At 62.4% G+C, this 20,062-nt stretch overlaps 1 protein-coding gene and 2 long non-coding RNA genes across 9 annotated transcripts; 1 reads left to right on the top strand and 2 right to left on the bottom strand.

Moving 5' to 3' along the window:
- The first annotated feature begins 162 nt into the window (after positions 1–162).
- On the top strand, positions 163–19,407 carry TLE2 (TLE family member 2, transcriptional corepressor). 6 transcript variants are annotated; one of them, XM_038567856.1, is made up of 20 exons: positions 163–275; positions 355–452; positions 892–955; positions 1,357–1,401; positions 3,767–3,829; positions 5,937–6,011; positions 6,243–6,426; positions 6,782–6,801; positions 7,922–8,029; positions 9,213–9,257; positions 9,720–9,869; positions 11,320–11,458; positions 12,218–12,378; positions 13,360–13,436; positions 14,110–14,359; positions 14,749–14,996; positions 15,098–15,245; positions 16,795–16,945; positions 17,477–17,553; positions 19,094–19,407. In XM_038567856.1, the coding sequence occupies exons 1-20, from the start codon at positions 252–254 to the stop codon at positions 19,199–19,201; spliced, it is 2,235 nt and encodes a 744-aa protein (XP_038423784.1). In that variant the 5' UTR covers positions 163–251; the 3' UTR covers positions 19,202–19,407. The 6 variants fall into 6 exon arrangements, with proteins under 6 accessions (XP_038423784.1, XP_038423785.1, XP_038423786.1 ...); XM_038567857.1 differs by having other exon boundaries at positions 6,246–6,426; XM_038567858.1 differs by lacking the exon at positions 19,094–19,407 and adding an exon at positions 18,526–19,053 and having other exon boundaries at positions 12,218–12,342.
- On the bottom strand, positions 3,905–6,984 carry LOC119864784. The gene is made up of 3 exons (XR_005375232.1): positions 6,741–6,984; positions 5,072–5,159; positions 3,905–4,394 (listed from the first exon to the last, which is right to left on the bottom strand). It is a non-coding gene; the product is annotated as an uncharacterized LOC119864784 (long non-coding RNA).
- Positions 8,385–10,523, bottom strand: LOC111091402. 2 transcript variants are annotated; one of them, XR_005375230.1, is made up of 3 exons: positions 10,385–10,523; positions 9,900–10,074; positions 8,385–8,861 (listed from the first exon to the last, which is right to left on the bottom strand). It is a non-coding gene; the product is annotated as an uncharacterized LOC111091402 (long non-coding RNA). The 2 variants fall into 2 exon arrangements; XR_005375229.1 differs by having other exon boundaries at positions 10,377–10,522.
- Positions 19,408–20,062: the final 655 nt, after the last annotated feature.

Genomic DNA, 20,062 nt, shown 5'->3' on the forward strand with positions numbered 1-20,062 from the left:
GGCGGCTCCGCGCGGGGCCCGCCGCCCGCGCCTCCGCCGACACCGGGCCGCGGCTCGCGCGACCTTCGCGCCCGCCCCGCGCCCGCGCCCCCGCCCCGCCCCCGCCCCGCGCGCTCGGGGGGGCGCGGGCGCTCCGGGTCCCGGCCCCGCGCCGCCGCGCCCCTCCTGCTGCCTCCGGGCGCCCCCGGCCCCGCCGCCGCCCCCCCGGGATCGTCGGGCTCCGGCGGCGCGGGGGCCTCCGCATCGCCAGGATGTACCCCCAGGGGAGGCACCCGGTGAGTGGGGGCCCGGGCCGCGCGGGGGCGGGGGGCGCGGGCGCCCGGAGCTCAGACCCCGCCGCGCCCCCGCCCGCAGACCCCGCTCCAGTCCGGCCAGCCCTTCAAGTTCTCGATCTTGGAGATCTGCGACCGCATCAAAGAGGAATTCCAGTTTCTTCAGGCTCAGTACCACAGGTGAGGGGGGCGGGGGCGCCGCGCCCCGGGGGAGCCGGGAGCTCACCTGGGAGCTCACCTGGGAGCTCACCTGGGAGCCCCCCGGGGGGGGGGGACGGGCCCGCTGGGGGCCCCCGGGCGCAGCCAGGCGGGGGCGGGGCCTCCAGGGTGCCGGGAGGAGGGAGCCCCCCCTGCAGGGCCGAGGGAGGGCTTCCAGGTGGAAGCGCAGGTGAGGTGGCCGGGGACGCTCAGCACTGGGGCGCTTGGAGCCTGAGAAGGGGCGGGAAGGGACTGGACGGAGGTGGGGCGGCGAGCAGGAAGTGGGGACAGGGGACGGAGCCAAAGCCATCACTTTGGAAACTGGCCCAGACCGGGTATCTCTGCGTCCTGTGCCGGGTGGGGCGCGGTGGGAGTAGAGGCAGGGCGCAGAGTGGGATCCCCATGCTCCTCTCCTTCCCAGCCTCAAGCTGGAGTGTGAGAAGCTGGCCAGTGAGAAGACAGAAATGCAACGACATTATGTCATGGTGAGGGGCTTCGGGTGCCAGGAGCTGCGGGCAGTGGGGAGGGGGCTCCGCTGTGACTGAAAGCGCTGGGGGTTTGACTCCCCGCTCACCCTGCCCCTCCGGGCCTCATTTTCCGTCTTGTAAAGGGGGCTGGTTGGGATTCCTGGCCATCCTACAAATAATGAGGCAAGGATGTCCCCTCTCCTGATGGGCATCTCTGAGGGGCCGGGGTCTCTGGGCACCTCCTCCTGCCACCCTCCCTGCTTGCTCCTCTGGTCTTCCCCTCTGGGCTTGGGGGGAGGCTCTGTGCCCTGCTGTGATTCCCCCAGCCTGGGGGCTCCCCGGAAGCCCCAGCATCACCCAGCTCAAGGCTGGGCACCAACTGGCACAGTAGACATTCCCAACTGGCTCTTCCTTTGCAGTATTATGAGATGTCCTACGGGCTCAACATCGAAATGCATAAACAGGTAACTGTTGGGGCTCGGGGTGTTCAGGAGGAAGGGTGAGGGTCTGGAAGCTGTGAGAGAGACCCAGCGCTCAGGCAGTCCGGGTCTTATCCTGAAATCTCTGGGACCAGGGGGCCAGATTTCAGCCTCACAGAAGGAAAACAGTTCTGAACTTCTGGAGACAGGGTCCAGCAGAGAGGCGAGAAGTGGGCAGGAGCCAGGTGTCCCTGTCAAGGAGGGCTTGTGGCAGAGGCTGCAGCCAGGTCGGGCAGGCAGTGGAGGTGACTTCTGGCCCAGGGAGGTCCCTTTCAGGCCAGAGAGTCTCATGTTTGGAGGATGGATCCTGATGATCTGAGCTGGACCCCAAGCTGCTGTTGATGCTTTAAAGGATGTAAGATTGGCCCTAGTGCCCTGAGGGTCCGAGACTCTCATCAGCTTCTGAGTGTGATGCAAGGTTCTCAGACCAGAAGGGTCTCAAATTGACTCCAGTTGTTCAAGATTAACCCCGAGACGGGGTGCCCAGGTGGCTCAGTCGGTTAAGCATCCGACTCTTGATCTCAGCTCAGGTCTTGATCTCAGAGGCGTGAGTGCAAGCCCCATCTGTGTTGGGTTCCACGCTGGGTACCAAGCCTACTTAAAAAAAGAAAAAAAAATTAACCCCAAGGACCTGACACTGACCTCAAGGTTCTCTGATAGATGAGGGACCCCAAAAGATTGTGAGGTTGATGGGGTCTTAGGTTCTGTCCCTGAGACTATCAGAACAGGGTAGGGGTGGGGGGGGTGGAGCCTAAAACAACACTCCTTCCGGGTGGGTGGGAAGAGGAGGGGGAGTGGGCTAAGAGTGTGGGCTGCCTCAGGGTGCCCGCCCTGGTGTGCTTTTCTGGGTATGCGTGGGCTCTGCTGGCTCTGGTGTGGGCCGCGGCGGGCGGGGGCTGACCTGGCTGGAGTAGGGCGTGGTCCTGGGGGTTCATGAAATAGACCATCTTAGGGGGTGGGAGGGGGCAGGCAGGTGCTAGGGCCCGGCCCCCACCCTCCCAGTGGGAACTCAAGCCCTGCCCAGATGCACGAGGCACACAGCACCCCTCTAACCCCGGCAGAGGCGAAGCATAGCCTGACCCTGCACACACCTGGATATGCCATACCTGCCCCTCTCCCCCTGCCCCCATGCAGCTTTCCCTCTGTTCAGCCTCTCAGGGCTCCCCTGGCTCAGATCCTGTCCCCGAAGACACCTGCTTGTAAAACCACAGCCTCCCCTCCACTCCCTGTACTTCTGCGCCCAAACGTGTGGGTTTCCCCACATACCAGCCGATTCTCCAGCTACGACACCAGCAGATGTCCTGAGATTCAGCTTGATTCTGACACTCTGCCTGGAATTAGCTCAGACCTCACAGGTGCGGGGCTCGGCCCCACCAGGCTGCCCCTGTTGCAGATGCCAAGCAAAAGTCTGGGTCTCTGGCCCAAGCGTCTGACCGTTCAGCTATATATAAGTTGAGGGTTCCCGTAATCCCCACCTCAGGTTCAATAATTTGCCCAAACAGTCCCCAGAACTCAGGGAAACAGTTGGCTTGTTAGATTACCCGCTTATCCTATAGGATCGGATTCAGGAACAGCCAGATGGAAGAGAGGCGCGGGGCGAGGCATGGGGCGGGGGCGCAGAGCTTCCATGCCCTGCCCGGGTGCGCCACCCTCCCAGCACCTCCATACGGTCACCCACCTGGTCACCCACCCGAGGCTCCCCACCAACTCCGTCAGGATTTTTAGGGAGGTTTCATTGCACAGACCCAATTGGTTACATCATCGCCGTTGCTGATTATCTCGACCTCCATCCCTCTAACATACTCAGGTGTTGAGAACAGCAAGATGCTCCCCGCCCCCATCACTGGGAAATTCTGAGAGTTTTAGGGGCTCCTCTGTACCAGGATGTGGGACAAAGACAAGATATATGTTTCTTTTTATTAGCCCAACACCACAAAGCCCTTCCCCCTGAGCGTGGTGCACTGGGATCTCGGCCTGGCAGTGGCCCAGGTCGCAGAGGGAGCCTGTGCCCCCCAGACACGGCCTGGGATGGCCACTGCTTTGTTTGCGATGACCCCACAGCCCCTCAGTGCCCATCTGAGTTGGGCGTCTGGGTGGCTGCTTCCTGGGAATCTGTTGATTGTGTCTGTATCCGTCCCGGCCTTCCGGCTCCCGGCGGCCCTGGGCATCAGCTCTGCAGGCCGCGTCCTCCGCAGCCCGCCTTCCGCCCCCGAGCCTTGCCTCTCTGGCTTCAGCGTCGCCCCCTTTGCACCTGCTGGTGACGGCCCCTTACCTCCCGGGCTTTGCCAAGGCTTATTATGTCTGGAGTGAGGGTCCCCCCCCAAGCCTCCTCCCTATTGTTTCCTGCCAGGCCGAGATTGTGAAGCGCCTCAGTGGTATCTGTGCTCAGATTATCCCCTTCCTGACCCAGGAGGTGAGTGGGCCTGTGGGGGCAGACGGGGAGCTGGATGACTGGGAGAGGGGGGACTGGTTCCGCCGGGGGGCCGGGGAGGGGGGACCGGGCAGGGGCTTCAGGGATGGACGGAGGTGGAGGCTGAGGGCGAGGAGTGGGGGCTCCGGCCCGGCCACCAGGCCGCCTGGGTCCGAGTCCTGGCTCTGTGCCCTTGGCTGCTTGCCTTGTCTGTGCCTTTGTGGTCATGTTTAGACAAGCTGATACACGCCAGGGCGATACTGGGTGCTAAGCAAGCACCCAGGAAGAGTTAGCCCTATGTGTGCTCAGTGCAGCTGGCTAGTCACGAAAGGGCAAATACCGTCCAGCTCCATTCCCGGGAGGTCCCTAGAGGAGTCTCGTCGTGCACAGAGACAGAGACGAGATGGTGGTGGGAGCCAGGGGCTGAGGGAGGAGATGGGGAGTCTCCGTGTGGGGAGATGGAAGGTTCTAGAGATGGAATGTGGGGGTGGGTGCACGACGATGTGAGTGTGCTTCGTGCCGCTGAGCTGTGCACTTAGAGACTGTTAAGATGGTGACTCGTAGGTATCTGTAACCACAATAATAATTTTAAAAAGGTAGAACCGGGGCAGATGACATAATAAGCAGTGTGAGCACCTCACTGAAACTTAAAAAAAAAGCGGGGTGGGGTGCCTGGGTGGCTCAGGTAGCAGTTAGGCGTCTGCTTTCGGCTTGGGTCATGATGCCAGGGTCCTGCGATCAAGTGCCACATCAGGCTCCCGGCTCAGTGGAGTGTCTGCTTCTCCTCCCTCTAAATATTTTTTCTTTTTAAGATTTTTTTTATTTATTCATGAGGGACACACACACACACACACACACACACACAGAGACAGAGAGAGAGAAAGAGGCAGAGACACAGGCAGAGGGAGAAGCAGGCTCCATGCAAGGAGCTCGACGTCGGACTTGATCCCGGGACTCCAGGATCACGTCCTGGGCCAAAGGCAGACGCTCTACCGCTGAGCCACCAGGGATCCTCCTCCCTCTAAATATTTAAATAAAATCTTTAAAAGGAAAAAAAAAAGTTAGCCCTTGTAAGAATTCTCCAAGGGCCTGCCAGCCTGAGGACCTTTGCAGCAGCTGTCCCTGCTTCCTTTCTGGAGCATTCCATCCACAAGAGACACCAGGGCAGGTCCCCCTGCAGGGTGGGTAGATGGAGCCCCCCGCCCCCCGTTGTGACAGCGAACAAAAACAGGGGTAGATGCTCACCTCGGATGGGACCCCACCAAATCTGAGATTTTCTGGAAGCTCGGGAAGGAGGGATATCCTGGCTGGCGTGAGACTGTAGAGATGGTGTCTGGAGCAGAGGGTGGGGACCGAGTGGCCGCGGTGACAAGAGCAACACGGGAAGAAAGATGGTAAACGGACTAGGAAGTGAACAGCAACACACACAGGTGCCCCAGCAAGTCCATTCTAGCCCAGGGGTCAGGGGATGGTGTGGTCGGGGTCCACACCCCACCCTCTGCCTGCTTTATAAATAAGGTTTTATGGGGACACCGGCAAGCCCGTTCAGGCACATGGTCTGCATGGCAGGACACGGAGAGAGAAGGTGCCACAGAGAACTGAAAATATTTACTCTGCGACCCTTTACAGAAAAAGTGGGCCAACCCTCGGCCTAGACATGCTTACACGCGGATGTGTGGATCCACAGCCGTGTGCGGTCACACACGTACATTCATCTATGTTTCTATTTGAACGTATTACATTATGTTTCTACTTAAATTTGTATTAAATGAGATTAAGTGAAACGGTTCCTTCGTCACTTGCACGGGCCGCATCTCAAGTGCTCAGTAGCCACCTGCGGCCTGTGGCTTTCCGACAGTGGGGACAGAGGACGTGTCGTCATTGCTTGAGGCAAGGAGAGGCAGGAAGAAGGTGGCAGGGCAGAGACCCTCGGGCTACTAGGGACAACAATTTCTACTTTGTGACCTGCTGCTGTTTCCCCCCCGCCCCAGGGAGCGCTGGGGACAAGGATGGGGGGGAGCTGGGGCCTCGGAGGACACTCCGGGGGTGGATGGGGGCTGCCAGCAGACAGGGAGCCTGAGCACCCCCTCCCGGTACCCCCGCCTCCCAGCATCAACAACAGGTGCTACAGGCCGTGGAGCGGGCCAAGCAGGTGACCGTGGGGGAGCTGAACAGCCTCATTGGGGTGAGTCCTCCCCACCCCTACCCTGTCCCGGGGAGACCCCACCCCCGGTCCTGGGCACCCTGGAGGTGCTAAGGCTGGGGGTTCCAGGTGGGCGGCTGGAGGGGGCTCTGGCCTCCCCGGAGCCTCGGGGCGCCCCCCTCTGCCCACACCCGGTGCCGGTCTCTGCTGCCTCTCGGGCCAGGGGCACTGCTGGGCTGCGGCCCGGCCCTGGCCCACCCGTCCTCTCTCCAGCAGCAGCAGCTCCAGCCGCTGTCCCACCATGCCCCCCCTGTACCCCTCACCCCTCGCCCTGCTGGCCTGGTGGGCAGCAGTGCCACGGGGCTGCTGGCCCTGTCCGGAGCTCTGGCCGCGCAGGCTCAGCTGGCTGCGGCCGCCAAGGAAGACCGGGCAGGTGGGGAGGCCGAGGGACCCAGAGGTGAGTGGGTCCCAAGGGTGGCGTTGGGCAGGGGATCCCGGGTGCGGAGGGGGAGTGGCAGGCCAGGCTGTCCAGAGCACCAGACTCCCTGAAGCGCCAGGGAGCGAGTGACCGGGCCCGCCGGGCTTGGGGTCAGCTTTCCTCCCAGCCGCTGTGTGTTCTTGGGCGAGCTACTGCCCGTCTCTGGACACCTGTCTCAATGTTCAGGGGAGGACGCGGGTGTAGGAAAGAGGAGGGAGGTTCTGAGCTGGGAAGGGGGCCCTATAAACTCCAGAGGGGTGCGCCCCTGGCACCACGAGCTACGGAACCCTCACCTTGTCTCCCCTCTCTCTTCGCCTCCCCTGCATCCTGCCAGTGGACAGAGCCCCAAGCAGGGTAAGTTGCAGGGCGCCCAGGAACTCGGGTGACATTCGCTTTGTACTCGCGGGTGGCTGGAGCCGGGGGTTCTGAGCTGATGGGGTCCTCAGAGCAAGACCCCGGGCAGCTCCTGGAGCCTTTTGCTGTGGGAGGTGCCCCTAAGGCTAGACTTCTTTTTATCAAAAGTTTGCCACCTTGAGCTTCTTTCTGCAATTGAATAAGTGAACGTGCAAGGAGTAGCCTCCACCCCCCCTTCCGTTCATCAACCGTCCGTCATCCAGCTGATGTTATCTATCAGAGCTGCTCTGTAGCCCTGTGTGTAATTTTTATTATTTCTAAATTGTTTTTCTTTTTTAAAAGATTTTATCTGGGATCCCTGGGTGGCGCAGCGGTTTGGCGCCTGCCTTTGGCCCAGGGCGCGATCCTGGAGACCCGGGATCAAATCCCACGTCGGGCTCCCGGTGCATGGAGCCTGCTTCTCCCTCTGCCTGTGTCTCTGCGTCTCTCTCTCTCTCTCTCTCTCTGTGTGTGTGTAACTATCATAAATAAATAAAAATTAAAAAAAATGTTAAAAAAAATCCTAAAAAAAAAAAAAGATTTTATCTATGTATTCACGAGAGACACAGAGAGAGGCAGAGACACAGGCAGTGGGAGAAGCAGGCTCCCTGCGGGGAGCCCGATGTGGGACTCGATCCTAGGACCCCAGGGTCATACAGATGGGGAGACTGAGTGCCAGGGAAGGAGCCGACTGCCTGAGGCCCACAGGCAGGTTGATGCTGCGGGAGGGGGATGCAGCTGACCCAGGCTTTGACCTTCGAAGGCCAGACCGTTGGCGCCTGTGGGCTGGCTTTGAGTCCTGTCTCAGCCCCTCCTTCACGGCACAGCCCTGCCTTCCCTTGGGCTCAGTTTCCCTGTCTGTATAATGGGATTAACCATCACCTCCCCCCACAAGCTTGCTGTGGGGGGTCAAGAACTGAGCATTGACTCTGCCCTCGGAAGGTCCCATTTCCCAGATGGGAAACTTGAGGCCCAGATCCCAATAACAGTGTTGGGGACCCTCGGGCTTGGCTGTGCCAGGATAGGGTCTGGGGCCTCGGGGCTCTGACCCTCTGTCCCATCTGGCCCTGTCTCTCTGCAGAGCGCATCCCCCTCACCCCCTGAGAGTGTGGTGGAAGAGGAGCGGCCCGGTGGCCCGGCCGGCAGCGGGAAGCAGCGCGCTGAGGACAAAGATCTGTCAGGACCTTATGTAAGTGGGGGGCAAGCAGAAGACTGGGGCAGGCCCCCAGCCCTGCTGTTCAGAGCCGACCAGAGCCGAGCTCTGGCCGTGACTCTCTCACTCCAGGGCCTTCCATAGCTCCCCTTTGCCCACGGAGCGCAGGGCAATCAGAAGACCCCTGCGGGCCGGGCCCAGCTCTAGTTGCTCTTGTGTCTGAAGCCCCTGGACCAGGCAGCGGGTGCCCCCCCTCCTGGATTTTGTTCCGGCCCGTGCAGCCCTCTGTGACTCCCCTTCCCCTGCCCCTCTAGGAGGCCCAGAATGCTCTGTCCTGCAGGAGGCTGGCCCTGGCCCCCCGCCCCCTCCAGGGCCGGGACCCCTCCCTCACTGTATGAGCCCCGCACCTGTAGTCTCTACCTCTGGCCCCCCCACCTCAGTGGAGGCTGGGGCTGTACCTGCGGGGGGAGCACTTGTTGCATCCGCAGGGCCAGCCTCACCCTGGTCCCGCTTGCCTGGCAGCCCCAGAGCCCGCAGGTCCTCCTCTGTTTCTCACAGATGCCTTTGCTCTTTAAGAATCGGAACAGTTTGTTCTATACACGTCAGCAACTCCTTTGGTTTTTAAAGAAGATAATTGGGGGTCGGTGGGGGGGGTGTCAGAGAAGCCCCTCCTGCTGGGAAGACGTGGGCTTCAGGCTGTACCTTCGGTCTTCCTGGCCTTTCTACTTGACACGGGGCAGCCCTGGACAACGCTGTTTCCCCCAAGGGCCGTGGGGGAGCCGCACAAGGAAGGAGAACTGATGTAGGGGCAGGCGTCAGGAGAAAATTCCTCTCGGGCAAGCTCGGAGGGCTGCCTGGAGGGGGCAAGCTGAAGGCCAGGAGCCTGAGGAAGGGCCAAGGCTATGGTTCTCCCCGCACTGCACAGAGCGGGGAAACTGAGACCTGGGGAGGGCCCCACAGCACGTCGTGGGCATGCAGCTCCACCCCCCTCACTTTTCTCCATAAGGGACTCCTGCCCCCTCCCCAACGCCCCCCTGGACCTGAGCAAATGGCAGCCTTTTTTCCGAACCAAGTACAGGGGCCTCTGGAGCCTCCAGAGCCCTGATCAGACCGGGGCTGGCCCTGTGTCCGCCCCCACTCCTGGGGATGAATAAGGGGATGTGGAGGCAGGGGCACGGCCACAGTAAGCTCTCTCCCTCTCCTCTGTGTCCCCCCCCAGGAGAGTGACGAAGACAAGAGTGACTACAACCTGGTGGTGGACGAGGTGAGTCGGGGTCCAGCCTCTGACTGCAGGGCCCAGAGGTCTGGGCACAGCGAGTGGCAGGTTTGGCAGAGTGTTGGGCGTGGAGGGAAGGGGGCGTCCTGGCCTCCTCTCGGTTCAGGGTGGCTGGGATGAGGGGACAGCCCGGGACAACCTCCCCTCCATAGCACAGGCCCTGAGAACCCTGGGGGGCGGGCAGTGGCTTCAAGCGCCCTCGCTGTGTGGTGGGGTGCTGTGCCCCCTCCCTGGCCTCACTGGCCCCCCAGTCAGGGGGGGACACCAAAAGCAAGCCCTGACGTAGACGTTGCCATGTGTGCTTATGGTGCAGGTACCCTCAATCCCATCAGACGGGGTGGATTGCAGGGGCCCAGCCTGGAGGGTGGGACGGGGTCTGGGGGGGTACAGGAATGGGCTCGCCCTCTTTACCCGCTTCCTCTCCACTTAACCTCACCTCCTCAAACCCAGGACCAGCCGTCGGAGCCCCCCAGCCCTGCCAGCACCCCGTGTGGAAAGGCCCCCATCTGCGTCCCTGCCCGTCGGGACCTCGTGGACAGTCCAGCCTCCTTGGCCTCAAGCCTCGGCTCGCCACTCCCCCGAGCCAAGGAGCTTGTCCTGGTAAGGAGTGGGGGAGGCCTGGAAACTCACTTCGTGCATCCTGGGGACCTGGAAACAGATGCTGACACCTGAGATGTGGAGGGGGGCGGAAACCGGCCCGGCCTGGGTGTCCAGAGGCTTGTCCTTCGTGGTTATTTGTCACCCTCCTAAAATCCGCCTCGACTTTGCCCAAGTACTTCTCCCGAGCGGACTGGCTCCGTCGGGCCTAAACACACACCAAATACATACACGTTCTCCATCTTCTGGGGAGACGGTTGCTTGCTTAAGTAGGGAGCCCCGGAAATAAGCCCAGTGACCATAGAATCCGGGCCCAGGGCTGACTCCCGCCCTGCAAGTGTTCCGGCCCCTGAGAGGCGCTGGAGGCGCAGCAGCCCCACCTGAGGTCCGGGCAGGAGGATTACTATGGGAACAACTTTCTCCGCGTAGGAAGCGCCCCGGCACCCACGCGGGGCTCCATCTGTCCCGCCCCCTCCCCCAAATCTTCCCGAGGCCCAGCCCGGCACTTACCCACTTACCGGGAGAGGGAGAGGGAGAGGGAGAGGCGGAGAGGGAGAGGCGCCGGTTTCTAGGCCTCCCCTCCCAGCAGGTTGCTATGGCGACGCAGAGGCTGGGGCTCACGTGGCATCTTCTGTGACCTCCTCCACTCCAGGAGGCCGAGGGGGAGGGGCGCCCGCGGCCTCCCTGTCCACGTGGTCCCCACCCACGGCCCTCGTGGGCGCCTGGGCTTGGGGCAGCGAGGCGGGCTTGGGGAGGCGAGGATGGGCGCGAGGTCGGCAAGGTTCCTGGCGGTCGGGGACCCTCAGCAGGAGGACAGGGCGAGGAGCTCCTCCCCAGGTCCGCTTCCCCCCTGCTCAGGTGTCCCCCCCTCCCTGAGAGACACTGCTCCCCAGAAGCAGGGCGGGCGGGCCCCTACTGGGTGCCAGTCCCTCGTCCTGGGTCCCTGTCCTCCTCCCCCGGTGCGGGTCCTCTGTCCTGGGTCCCCGTCCTCCATCCAGGAGCACACCCTGTGCTCTCCCGCCCCACACCCTGCCCCCTTCTGTCGCAGTGTGCCCTCTCCCTGCAGGTGTGCCCCTTGCTCAAGGCCAGTCTACACCCGCACTAGTGACCCTGTAACCCCTAGCCGTGTAACGCACTGCATGCCTTATCATACGCGTGCACGGTTCTGGCAGCAGGTGTGAGTGCCCCTCCCTGCGCCCGCTGTACCCCTGTGGGCGGGTGCTGTGCCCCTTCCTGCCCAGGCGCCCGCCTGCCGCTCCCAGTGTGCGGACCCTCGCGTGTCCCTGACACGGCAGAGGGGCACTAGCGGGGCGCTCCGTGGCACGCAGGCACATCCCGTGAGCCCCAGCCTAGCTCGCATACACCTGCTCCTTCCTCCCACCTGGTTTCTCACCAGAGTGTGGGCAGCAAGGTGCGGGGCACAGGGGTGTTCAGTCCTGACCTTTCTCCCCAGAACGACCTTCCTGCCAGCACCCCCGCCCCCAAGTCCTGCGACTCCTCCCCGCCCCAGGATGCGTCCACCCCCGGGCCCAGCTCAGCCAGTCACCTCCGCCAGCTTGCTGCCAAGCCAGCACCTTGCACCGACAGTGTTGGTGAGCGTGGGCTGGGGCCCGCCAGACCAGGTCTCTTCTCTGGGGGGTTCTAGAAGATGCTAGGGGTGGGGGAGGAGGGAGGCCAGAATCTGGCCCTGGCCTGGCCTTGGCCCTTTCCGGGACTCTGAGCCCAGTGCTGCCTCACTCTGGACCTCGGTCTCCTCAGGGTCTTGGCTTGACAGGTGGGGAGGCCGAGGCCCAGAGAGGCACTGGTTTACTCACGAGCTTTGGCCCTAGTGCACGGGCCGAGAGGCCTTGGGGTCAGACGGCCTGGGGTTTGAGGCCAGCCTCGGGTACTCATCAGCCCCGACTCTGGGCGAGCGACTCAAACTTCCTGAGCCTCAGATTCCCCATCGTTGACGTGGGGGTGACGGTGTTTTCCGTTTCTGTCCTGTGGCCTGGCCCTGGCTGGTTCTGGGGCCCCAGAAAGAATCAGCCCTGGGACCTGCCCTTGAGGAGCTCCCAGGCATGTGTGACCCGGGCTAGCATAGACAGAGGGAAGCAAAATGGGCGGGGGTGGGGGTGGGGAAGCTTGATGATGTTGCTGGACATCGGCCCAGGGTTTTGAAGGGTGAGTAGGAGCTCAGCAACTGAGGAAGGAAAGCCAGAGGGAAAGATTCTCAAACATCTGGAAATATGACACAGTGTGGTGGAGCCTGGACCAGGGCACAGCCACCCCCAGTGAGCGGTCAAGGCCGTGGAAGGCCGGGTCTGGGTCCGGGGGTGTCTGAAGACCTGTCTTTGTCCCTTCGTACTCAGCCCTGAGGAGCCCCCTGACACTGTCCAGTCCGTTCACCACATCCTTCAGCCTGAGCTCCCACAGCGCCCTTAACGGGGACCTCTCTGTGCCCAGCTCCTACGTCAGCCTCCACCTGTCCCCCCAGGTCAGCGGCTCTGTAGTGTATGGACGGTCCCCCATGGTGAGTGCTCGGTGTGGGGGCACCAGGTGCTATCGGCAGGATGCGGGGGGCAGGGGGCCGGGAGGAGAAACCAATCACATAAGGAGAGACAAGGAAATAGGGAAAAGGACGGGAACCCCTGCTTGGCAAGTACATATGCATGTGGGAGGGTGATCCAAGGGTCCCAGGGGCCCACAAGCTGAATACAAAGAAACAACAGTGAGTGTGCTGCACTGTTGGGAGCAGAGAGCCCCCGCCCCAGGGCTGAGGGTCCCCTTCAGACCCCTGGCAGAGGGCGTGCCATTGCTAGTCCTGTTTTCAGGGACTAATGATTCCAGCAGACTGCGGACGAAGGACTAGGCCGGGGAGAGGACGAGAAGTGGGGTCTCAGGAGGAGTGGGAGGAATGGGGCATGAGACCTGTGAGCTGGGGCGCAGGGGGCAGACCCCTGTGGGCCCCAGAGGACAGTATGGGGACAGATGGCTGAAGTGGACCAGGATGCCTCCAGAGGGAAGAAAATGCCGTCGTTGGGGACATCCCGGCCCCCAGGCTGGGTGGCACCTGGGAGGGATGTTGTAGAACGGAGCTCAGCAAGTATTTTCCGCAAGAAGCCAGACAGTAAATAGTTTTGACTTTGGAGACCGGGTTGTCTGTGTCACAGGTCGCAGCTACTCGCTTCTGCCTTCACAGCTCAGAGCCTCCACAGACAACATATAAATGAGTGGGTGTGGCTGTGTGCTAATAAAACTTTATTTACAAAAAGAAGCAGGGGGCCAGAGGTTGCCAACTCTGGGGTTCTAGGTTCCCTGGGCAGGGAGACTTTGGCGGGAGCCTCTGCTCTCCTATCTGCAGTATGGGTGGAGGACAGGGCTCCTCCTGGGGAGGGGCTGGTGAACCGGTGAGGGATCCTCTGATAAACAGAAACACGGCAGGTAGCCTGGGGGAGGGCAGAGGTGGCCTTCAGTCCCCTGCCCTGTGACGCCCCCTCTGGCATTTTGGCAGATGGCATTTGAGTGTCACCCGCATCTCCGAGGGTCGTCCATCACCTCCTCCCTGCCCACTATCCCTGGCGGAAAGCCGTGAGTATTGGCTCGGGGCTCCCGGCCTCCTGTCAGGTGCTTACCTTGTGGGGCGGGGGGCTGGGGTTCCCGGCTGCCTTTCCAGAAGGTCTCTTTGAGGGGCTCTGGAGAGAGGGGTTATGTAACAAGCAAGATGTAGACCATTGCTTTTCAATGGAGGGGCGCCGGGAGGGGGGTTTTGCCTTCCCCACCCCCACCCCAGGACGTTTGGCCTGTCTGGTGATATTTTGGGTTGCCACGCCCACATCCGGCCTCCCGTGGGTTGGGGCCAGCCATCCTGCTGCAGGCCCTGCAGCGCACAGACTGGCCCCGGCCCCAAGTACCCAGGAACTTCCTGCCGTGGCGGAACGTTCTGTACCTACAGCTGTCCAGGCTGATTGCCATCAGCCACCTGTGGCTTTGGCCACTGAGGAACCGGAGTTGTAAATGTATTTAGGCTGAACTGGCCGCCCGTGGCTGGTGGCACCCCTGGGCCCCGTTCTCGGGAGCTCTCCAGGCATCTCCCAGGGCTCGCGCACCGGGCACCGGGCTAGGCCTTTAGCACCACGCTGTTGGGTCGCCTGTGATCACGGGGTTCCTTCCCCGAGGGCGTGGGGGCACCCGGGGCGGGGGGGACGACGGTGCCACCTCCAGGGCCGACCCTCCCCGCGGTCACGGTCCTCCTCCTGTCCAGGGCCTACTCCTTCCACGTATCTGCCGACGGGCAGATGCAGCCGGTGCCCTTCCCCTCGGACGCGCTGGTGGGCGCGGGCATCCCACGGCACGCGCGGCAGCTGCACACGCTGGCGCACGGCGAGGTGGTCTGCGCGGTCACCATCAGCGGCTCCACGCAGCACGTGTACACGGGCGGCAAGGGCTGCGTCAAAGTGTGGGACGTGGGGCAGCCGGGCGCCAAGACCCCCGTGGCGCAGCTGGACTGCCTGGTGAGGGCGGGGCCCGCCGCCGGGCGGGGCGGGGCGGGGCTTGTTCGGTGAGGGGCGGGGCCTGGTCGGCAGGGTGGAGCTCTGGGGCCGTGGGGGCGGGGCCTGTCCGGCAAGGCGGGGCTCACAGCCTATGGAGACTGGGCCTCGTGCCTTGGGGGCGGGGTTTGCCCGGTGGGGCGGGGCTTGGAGAGTATGGGCGGGGCTTGTCCGGCAGGGCGTGGCTCGCAGCCTATGGAGACTGGGCCTGGCGCCCTGGGGGCGGGGTTTGTCAGGCGGGGCGGGGCTTGTCCGGCGGGGGCGGGGCTCGCAGCCTACGGTGATCTGATCGGGGGCGCTCGGAGGCCGGGCGGGAGGGCCAGCCCCACGCCCTCGCTTCTCTTCTGTCCCAGAACCGGGACAACTACATTCGCTCCTGCAAGCTGCTGCCGGATGGCCGAAGCCTGATCGTGGGCGGCGAGGCCAGCACCCTGTCCATCTGGGACCTGGCGGCGCCCACCCCGCGCATCAAGGCCGAGCTGACCTCCTCCGCCCCCGCCTGCTACGCCCTGGCGGTCAGCCCCGACGCCAAGGTCTGCTTTTCCTGCTGCAGCGACGGCAACATCGTGGTCTGGGACCTGCAAAACCAGACCATGGTCAGGTGGGTGGTCCTGACCCCTCTGCTTGGGTGCCGGGGGTGGCCTGGGAGGGCACTGGAGCAGAAGCAGCTCCGGAGTGACGCCCAGGCCCTTCTCCCCGCAGGCAGTTCCAGGGCCACACCGACGGCGCCAGCTGCATCGACATCTCCGACTACGGCACTCGGCTCTGGACCGGGGGCCTGGACAACACTGTGCGCTGCTGGGACCTGCGGGAGGGCCGCCAGCTGCAGCAGCACGACTTCAGCTCCCAGGTGCTGCAGCGGGTCTGCTGGGAGGGCCGTAGAAGTTTCTGGAACCCGGAGGCCCCTCCTCTCCACCCAAGGCACTCACTTCCAGAGGCCGAGTGGTTCAAATACCTGATGTCTGTCCATCTGTTTGTCCTTAAGACAAATCCACAGGCCTTTCCCCTTAATTCTCCCAGGACAGCTACAGGGAAGCACAGAGGAGCTGATTCCTAGGAAGCTGTGAGCCCACTAAGACCCTCAGATTGTTTTCCCAGATGCTTGTGCCACACCACCCCCTTATTCCTTTGTTCCTCCTCCCCCCGGCCTTCGATCTCCTGACCCTCCTGAGAGCTCCTGACCACCCCCTACCCCCCACCGCCTTCACCCCCCTCTGGGACTCAGCATAGGGGAGCCACTGATCTGGAGAGACAGGCAAAGGTCGACACAGGAGTTGCACAGAGGTCTGTCGAGGGCGCTGTGGGAGTCTGGGCTGAAGGATGCAGTGACAGGGCTGGACAGAATCGGGGGGTTCCTCAGGGCTGGGCACAGTCACCCAGGTCCTCTCTCCCACTGCCTCGGGACAGGGTGGGAGCTCCGTGGCCTGACATCTGAGACCCCCAAACTCTGGTCTCACACACACCATGCCCGGCCACACCTCTAGAGTGCTCCACTTACTGTGCCCTCCAGCTGACACGCTTTCCCCCTTCCTTTCACCAATTGGTGAGCTCCTGCTCATCCTTCAGAACCCACCTCCGTTTTGCCCTCTTCCTGGAAGCCTGGGGGTAGCTGATTCCCAAACCCTTTTCTGTTCTACCTTCCCTTCTCTTTAGCTTAAAAGTCTCTTTGATAAGGAAGGCAGGGTGCAGGTGGATGTGGTAGCCGGTCCCTTGCCCCCGAGACTTAGATGGGTTGTTCTCTGGGGACCCTGTGGTGAGTATCTCCCATCCCGCTGGGCCACCTGTCTTTATTATACAGGGACGTTTCTGTGCGACCAGGAGAGAACACGTAAAACCTTCTTGTCTCCTCTCTGCTGTCAACTTAGGGTTCTTTCCACATGTGTCCCGTCAGTGAGATTGTGAGAAGTTTAGGGCAGAGCAAGGCCTCATTCTGCTCTGGGCCTGCTCCGGCTGGGGCATGGGGTGATGAGGCCCCCGAGCCCCTGCAGATCCAAATAAAAGGTGTTGGGCAAGTGGGGCGCGTTCCGAGCTGGGAGTCCGAGGACCTGATCCTTCACGGCTGCGTGACCTTGAGCGAGCGGGGGGCCTCAGCTTGCCTTCCACCATCTGCTCAAGGGGGGCGGCTGTCCTCGGCCGGCTTCACGCCCGCCCACCCGCCTCCCAGAGCTGTTGTGCGTTCGGAGCGGATAATGGATGTGAGGCCCCAGGGTTCCGTGTAATTCTGATTAATATTAATGATTTGACATGCAGTTGCCTGCTGTGTTCCAGGCCCTGGGCCAGCTGCCTCTCCATGCGGGGCTGCGGCGGGAGGGCGCCGGACCTCCCCCCTCCGCCCCCTCTGGGCATCCTCCAATATCGGAAGCGGGTTCTGATGCCCCCTCTTCCCTCTGCACCCCCAGATCTTCTCTCTGGGCCACTGCCCCAACCAGGACTGGCTGGCGGTGGGTATGGAGAGCAGCAACGTGGAGGTCCTGCATGTCCGCAAGCCAGAGAAGTATCAGTTGCACCTTCACGAGAGCTGTGTGCTCGCCCTCAAATTCGCCTCCTGCGGTGGGTGCTCGGGCTGGGCGGGGCACTGGGGCGCTGGGGCGGGCTCTGCCAACACACAGCACAGCACCAGCAACCCACACGGCAGGACACAGGACGCCTGGTGGGATTCGAATTTTAGCAGATCACTCGTTAGTGTGAGGTTTTCCCAAGTATTGCACGGGACACACTTACACGGAAAGGCCACTGCTGTGTAAATGCCTACGTGTTCAGGAGATATACTTACACTAAAAAATAAGCCAAGTGATTTTTAGTGTAAGTGTATCCCAAGCACGTAGACTACAAAGAATAAATGACGATGCTCGAGGCGCCTCTGTACTAAAAGTGATTTGTGATTTTCCCGAGACTCGAATGTAACTGGACATCCCAGATTTTATCCGGCAGCCCTCTCCTGGGGGCTCCCCCTTCTCGAAGCCAGACCGAGCCCCTTGGGGGTGCCCTGAGAGCAGGGGTGTCCGAGAGAAAGGGAGAGGCCGGCCCTGGGTTGTCTTTGCTTCCTCCCTCCTGGAACTCCCCCGGCCCTCCCCTCCCCAGGGCGCTGGTTCGTGAGCACCGGGAAGGACAACCTGCTCAACGCCTGGAGGACGCCCTACGGAGCCAGCATTTTCCAGGTACTCGGCAGTCTGCAGCCCCCAGGGCAGGGCAAGGTGTCCCAGAGCCCCCAGGTGGTTGGTGGGTACACCGTGTCCCCCAAGTCCCCCCACCCCAGCCAGGAAGCTGCAAAAGTAGGGTCTGCAAACTGGCCACACGCCACATCTGCATGCACCCTGGGTTCTTTGTGTGTTCTTAACTTTTAAAATACGTATAAAATTCACCATTGTAACCAACTCTAAGTGCGCAGTTCAGGGCACGAAGCACACTCACCCCGCCCTGCACCCACCCCCACCACCACCTCCAGAACCATCTCCCCACACGGACCCCCCCACCGCCCTGGCTCCCACCACCTCCTCTCTGTCTCTGTGGACAGGCCTCCTCTGGGGACCTCCTGGGAGTGGGGTCCTGAGGGAGGTGTCCGTCTGGGTCTGGGTCCCCTCCCTGAGCCTGGTGTCCTCGGGGTCCGTCCACGTGGGGGCAGGTGTTGGGCCCCTTCCTTCCTGGGGCTGGGTCGTGTCCTGGGTGTGGACAGGCCTCCTCTGGGGACCTCCTGGGAGTGGGGTCCTGCAGGAGGTGTCCTTCTGGGTCTGGGTCCCCTCCCTGAGCCTGGTGTCCTCAGGGTCCGTCCATGTGGGGGCAGGGGTCGGGGCCCCTTCCTCCCCGGGGCTGGGTGGGATTCTAGAGTATAGATGGGCTGCATGGTGCTTATCCACTCACCATTTGACGGGCACCTGGTTTGCTTCCACGTTTGGGCGACTGTGAATCATGCTGCCGTGGGCACGTTTTCATGTCTGGGGCAGCTGTCTTGGAGTGGAATTGCTGACAACTGCGTAACCTCTGGACAAACTCTCCACACCCCCCAGCAGTGCACGTGGGTTCAGAGTCTCTGCATCCTCACTGACACTTGTTATTGTGTCCTTTTTGTTTGTAGCCATCCTAGTGCGCGTGGGGCGATTTTTTTTTTCTTTTTTTTTTTTACATTTGTAAAGGGCAGTACAGCAGAGGGAGAATGCTGTGACGCAGATTATTTTGGCCTCTGGACTTGTTGGCTAGAGACGTATTTGGACCTTTGGCAGAGCCTGAAAACTCATCGTTGGGCCCTTTATGGGTGTAGGTCGTCGTGGTGAGCCTTAGCGAGCCACCCTCGCTGTGCCGTGTGGCCTCGTGCCTGGTGCACACGCTCTGAGCGTCCTTCGAGAGGGCAGGGCCTCAGATCTCCTTGGTGTCAAGAGAACAGGGGTCCTACCCTTCCCAGGAGCGCCGTCACCTGTCCTGAGGCCCAGTTTCAGTGGATGGTCCCCCTGGAACAATGTGTCACCTTGCTTCTCCTGTCATCGCCCCCCGCCCTGGCAGAGTCCCAACCCCCCTGCCGGCTGCCCCATCCCGCGTCCCATCCTGGCCCCAGCCTCGACTGCAGGGTGGAGACAGCAGGGTCCCTGGGTGAAACAAGGCTCATTCTTGGGGGCAGGGACCCCCCCACCCCCACAGGCACCTGCCTCTTCCCACCTGCCCCGCCTCACCTCCCCCTTCTCTCCCTCCCCTCATCCCTGTCCCTAGTCCAAGGAATCCTCCTCCGTGCTGAGCTGTGACATCTCCGGGAATAACAAGTACATCGTGACAGGCTCGGGTGACAAGAAGGCCACCGTGTACGAGGTGGTCTACTGAGACCCCCCCCCCATGCCTGCAGCCCTGGCCTGGCTCCTGGGGGAGGGGCGTCCCGGACAGAGACCCCGACGGCCCCCCTCTGCTCCTACCTTCCAGTGCTACGTCCCGTCCACACTCTGGCTGCCTCCCTCCAACCTGCCCTCGCTGGACCCACGGGGGGCTGGATGGGCAGGTGGACTTTGGGGAAATAAATGTATTTATCACAACTGCCTTTCTGTCCTGGGCTGGAGGATGGGGGTTGGGGGGGTGGGGAAATCGCTTTCCCCGGGCCGTGACCGGGGGCAGGCTGGGTGGGAGACAGGTGTGCTGTGGGGCCGCACAGTGCAAGTGATGCCCAGGACAGGGGGCCGGCCCCCACGATCTGCGCGCCATCTGGGAGACGGCAGGGCTCCAGGACGGTGGAGATTCGCCGTCGCGTGGCAGAGGAGGGAGTCCCACGGCGCAGCAGCGGAGGGAGTCCCACGCGGCCTTGCGTGCTCGGGCCCAGGGCTGCCGTGCGCCTCACTCCCGGCCCAGGGGACAGGATCATCCCAGGGCACCGCCCGCGTACACAGGGGACTTACTGCATGCAGCACGTGACTCTTTGGGGTGCTTCCCTCCGACCCCCACAGGTGATGCTGAGAGGCTGGTGCACGAGGACGCCTGGCCCACCCCCAGGTGCTAGTAAGCAAGCAGTCCCAGAGGAGGTGACGGTACAGCGTAAACCGAGAGCTAACGAGAAGCAGCCGCTGCACCCGAGTGTGCAGGTCCAGAGGGAACCGTGTGTGCACAGGCTCCGAGGGAAGGAGCTCGGCCGGGTGGAAACCAGGCCGGCGGGGTCTGCAGCCCAGGCTGCAGCAGAGGGAGCCTATGGACGTGGGC

Source organism: Canis lupus, chromosome 20 (genome assembly GCF_011100685.1).
Source record: "Canis lupus familiaris isolate Mischka breed German Shepherd chromosome 20, alternate assembly UU_Cfam_GSD_1.0, whole genome shotgun sequence".
Lineage (NCBI taxonomy): Eukaryota > Metazoa > Chordata > Mammalia > Carnivora > Canidae > Canis > Canis lupus.